The 4,490-nt window shown below is 46.5% G+C and overlaps 1 protein-coding gene across 1 annotated transcript in view; it reads right to left on the bottom strand.

Moving 5' to 3' along the window:
• Positions 1–2,293, bottom strand: part of Psmb7 (proteasome subunit beta 7) — a 62,153-nt gene extending 59,860 nt beyond the window's left edge. Inside the window, exons 1-3 of the mRNA XM_005345952.2 lie at positions 2,137–2,293; positions 1,651–1,744; positions 686–783 (exon numbers count right to left, since the gene is read on the bottom strand). Coding sequence (XP_005346009.1) covers positions 686–783; positions 1,651–1,744; positions 2,137–2,198 — 254 coding nt within the window. The 5' untranslated portion in view covers positions 2,199–2,293. The remainder of the gene's footprint in view (positions 1–685; positions 784–1,650; positions 1,745–2,136) is intronic.
• Positions 2,294–4,490: the final 2,197 nt, after the last annotated feature.

The following is a 4,490-nucleotide window of genomic DNA, read 5'->3' on the forward strand; positions in this document are numbered from 1 at the left end:
GAAATGGGTTAGTCCAGGTGCGAGTTAGCCGAGAAAAGGGCTGGAGCTAAAGAGCCAAGCAGTGATTGAAAGAATGCGGTGTCCGTGTAATTATTTCGGGCATAAGCTAGCCGGGCAGGCGGCCAGGGTGCAGCTGGGGTTCTGAGGACACAGCCCCACCGCTCTGATTACTACATTAGTATGAAAACCAGAGGCAGACATTCCAATTAAATAACTGCGCTTGTCCAGATGAGAAAAAAGAAACAAAATAAAGGTCTCAGCAGAGGGAAAAATAGAAATAGATTTGAGAGGCACCTGGCAGGCAGAACCTTCTACCAGCTAAATCAGACTGATGCAACAGAAGGACCTGACCATGAGGAGTACCAGTGACCAGTGTGCGGAAATGCTTTGAGCTACTTGTTTGGCAGAGTCTTAGTTATCTGGCCTCAAACTCACTAGTAGCAAAGATGACCTTAACCTGATCCTCCTGCTTCCACCTCCCCAGGGCTAAAATGCACTTTCTGCAGTGCTGCAGACAGAACCAAGAGCTCTGCACATGCTAGCTGAGCACTATAACCAACACAATCCCAGTCCAGAAACACAGGCTGAACCACAAACAGGTTGCAGGGAGGATGGCGGTAATGGTCGATTTTTAGTCCTGACATATTAGAAATTTTCAGAGTAGTTCAAATTCATCAATACTTACTAAATATTAGGAGATATGAAGTGAATTTTTGAACAGTTTTTGTCAGCAACAACCATCCCTTCAGTTGCTCTTGTGTCTGCTCCAAGAACTATGCCATCCTATTAAAAAAAGAAAAAACACTTACAGTGGCAAGTTGACCTCCACACCAAGAACCACATGAAGCTGAGAATGGGCTCCACCAAGCCGTTCTCTGACCCCAACGCTCGTTCCCTGGCATATGCACACTCACACATACCTGACAAAATTAAGTAAACAGATTTCTTTCTTTTTTACTTTTGGGTTTTTCAAGACAGAGTCTCTCTGTGTAGCTCTTGCTGTCCTCAAATTTACACTCTACACCAGGCTGACCTCAAACTCACAGAGAATCGCCTGCCTGTGTCTCCCGAATGTGGGATCTCTTCACCTGTAACAGCATTATTCACTAGTCTTTATGATCTTTACAGTTAAATTCTGGATTTATCTCCATTTAACAAATTAGGTTTAACTCTGTGAAGAAAGCTGAGGACATATGGTTACCTATTTTTAATCCCTTAATCCCTGCATTTGGGAAGCAGAAGCAGGTGAATCTCCGAGTTTTTAAAGCAGTTGGATATACATGGCATGTTCCAGGAACAGTCGGGATTATATAACAAGATCCTGTCTCAAAGCGGGGGAGAGGGGCTGAACTGCCCAAGACTGGAAGCAGCATCAATGCCTTAAACATCTAGACAAATCCATCTGATCCCAAATTTTACTTTTTCCCATTACATCATCCTGCTTCCTACCCATTTTCCTTTAAGAAAAAGCTAATTGCCGTCATGTCAAAAACTTCAAAATGAGTAAAGAATAAAAACTATTAAACACGTAAAGCCTACAGACAAAAGCAATTTCTAATGAAAGCCCTTTTCGTGACGTATCCTGACATTTGCACTACCAGATCTGGCTGAAAACTGAGGAGTCCAAGTGGCCTGGCTGTTTCGGCTTACCTTATAGACCACCCCCGCGATGGTAGTGCCAGTTTTTCGGGCTTTCGGAAGCTTGAACCCCTTCTTTGCAAAATCAGCTTCCAAGACGGCATTCCTGAGGGAAAGCGCAGAAATCAAGTGTTAGAGGACAAGACCACAATTGCGCCGTACTGGCCCGAGTGTGCTCAGGAGGGAACTCGGGTCTGCTCTCGCCCCAATCTGTTCACTGGAGCCTCCCACCATCCGCACTATCCGCACAGAGTCACAGATCGGGGCTGTGACCCGCCTAAAGCCACCGGGAAGGACCACGTCCTTAAGACTGGCACACGGAGGAGCCGCACGGGCCTCGGAAGCCGTCCGCGCCGGAGCGCCGATTCCCTGAGTCACACGGCCGCGGGCGCCGTACCCACGTCGCCTCCCGTCCCCGGCCCAGGCCACGGCTCAGCTTCGACCCGGGGCACCGAGCTCCCACCCACGTCTCGATCGCTGACCGTGGCATGGACACACCTGCGGCAATTATCAAAAGAAAACCCTCCGACTGGTGCCTGAAACACCGACACTGCCGCCATCTTCCCAAGAAAGTGTTTCCGGGCCGAGGGCGGAGCAAACAAGAAGAACAGAACACTTCCGGCGCCGTGGGCGAACGGGATGGAAGGGCGGGGCAAACTTCGAACTGGCGCCGCGGCCACAGAGTTCTGGGTTCTCCCTCTCTAGAGAGGCTCGGCGGCGTTTCAAGTACATCGCCTCCAGTTCCGGGGAGGAGAAACTGACGACAGCCGGAGGGATGCGGTTTATTAAGTCAGATAAAATCCCCCCAATTACCAAGTCTCCTAACGCTCCGATCATTTTCTACCGTTAATCGGAGTCCAGGGACATGACTCCCAGGTCCGAGGCCCAGGGAGCGTTCACTTTCTCAGAAAGTCGGACGCATGAAAAGACTGTCCGTGCATGAGTCATCAGGGAAATGCAACCCAAAATTCCCAATGAGATACTGCTTTGGACCTACTAAAATGGCTGGAATTAGGCAAAATCACAAGTGTGGAAAGTCTCATATGTGATAGGTGAGAGTGTAAAATGCAGCAGCTCCGGAAAATGAATTGGAACTTGAACCAAAGTTTGTCCTGGATACACACCCAGAAGAACTGAAAACCTAAGTTCACAAAAACTTTCACCCAAATGTGCACAGCAGCGAGTTTCAGACACCCATCAATGGATGAATAGATAAGCAAAATGTATAACTACACAGTGGAATCGTGTTCAGCTATAAAAGGGAAGAAAACATGATACCTACTAAATCACAGATGAACCCTGGAAACAATTTAATAAAATCGCGAAGCCAGGCCTGAAAAAAGAAACACATATTGTATAGTTCCACCCACGTGTAGTATACATGTGCACGCTGGTGACAAGCACGTTGGAGTGTCTGGGTGCATTGGTGCATGTCTCTCCACCTCTTTCATTAAAGCATGGTCGCGGTTGAACCCAGAGCTCATTAACACAGATGGTTAGCCATCTTACTCCAAAGAGCCCTCTTTCTTCCCTTTGAGCACTGGCATGACAGTATTTACACGAATCCTGCGGATTCAAACGCCAATCTTCATGCTTTCATAGCAAGTTCTTCAACCACTGGGCCATCTTCCCAGCCCCGTAGAGCTCCGTTTTTATGAAGTATCATTCAATAGGCAAATCAGAGAAACAAAGAGAATCAGTACTTGTGAGCTCTGGAGAAGGGCACCAAGTTTCTGGTGTCACACAGCATTAAGAACGTACTGTTATGTCATTTTATCACAGGCTTCTGTTGGAAATTAAGGCCTGTGGAAGTCAGGAAAGTTTTTTAAATTTACTTAGACAATAAATGACAGTCTCCATAACTGTGAAATTAATTCATTTGCAATTATTCATTAAGCACCTCTGGGCTTGGCATGGCTCTAGATGTAGACGGATGGGTGAATAAATGGAATACCAAGTGTCAAGAACCAGAGCCACAACTATCTATTTAATGAATACTCACTAAATATTAAATTCTCGCTGGACATGGTGGTCCACGCCTTTAGTCCCAGCACTAAGGCAGCAGAGGCAGGAGGATCTCTTGGTTCAAGGCCAGCCTTGTCTAAGAAGTGAGTTCCAGGACAGCCAGAGCTACACAGAGAAACCCTGTCTTGAAAAAAATAAACAAATGAACAAGCAAAAAAAAATTAAATTGTCTTTGATTGCATCTCTGAATCTCTTGAAACAAAGAAAATAAATTCTATTTTTGAAGCTTTATCCCTCTATGCTAAAATTAAACTAGGAGATTAGATCCTAATACAGACTAGTTTGAGTCTTTATAAAAAGGAGAAGTTTGTTGACAACCACAGGTGTTTCCATAGCTGGGGAAAACAAAGGCCACCCACCAGAAAACAGGCAAAAGGCTAGGCCAGACTCTCTAGCAAAACCTCAAAAGAAAGTCATGCTGCTTGTATTTCCAAACTCCTGAACTGAGAGACAATATGTTTCCGTTGCCTATGCCATCCAACTTAGAGTATTTTGTAAACATCACAAGTTTACAAGCCAAAGAAGAGAAGATTCCCAGAGCAAGTCCCTCTGGTGTGGGAGTGTAAGCGGAGTGCGCTGCTTTAGAAGCCTGGGGCTGTAAGCTCATGAGATAAGCAAGAGGAATAGACAAGACCAGACTCTAGACAGGCTTTTGGGAGTTGGCCAAAGCCTGCAGCAGAGGGAGGCATGGAAATGAAAAGATGTTTGTCCTTTTGTGGGGTCTGGGGGGAGCTATAGAGCCACTGACATTTTTCCAGCCAGACTGACCAGAGGAGGTGTCTGCAGAGCCCAGCAGAGGGCGACTGACGGCCTTCAGGAAGCCTGGG

The sequence above is a fragment of the Microtus ochrogaster genome, chromosome 4, assembly GCF_000317375.1.
Source record: "Microtus ochrogaster isolate Prairie Vole_2 chromosome 4, MicOch1.0, whole genome shotgun sequence".
Lineage (NCBI taxonomy): Eukaryota > Metazoa > Chordata > Mammalia > Rodentia > Cricetidae > Microtus > Microtus ochrogaster.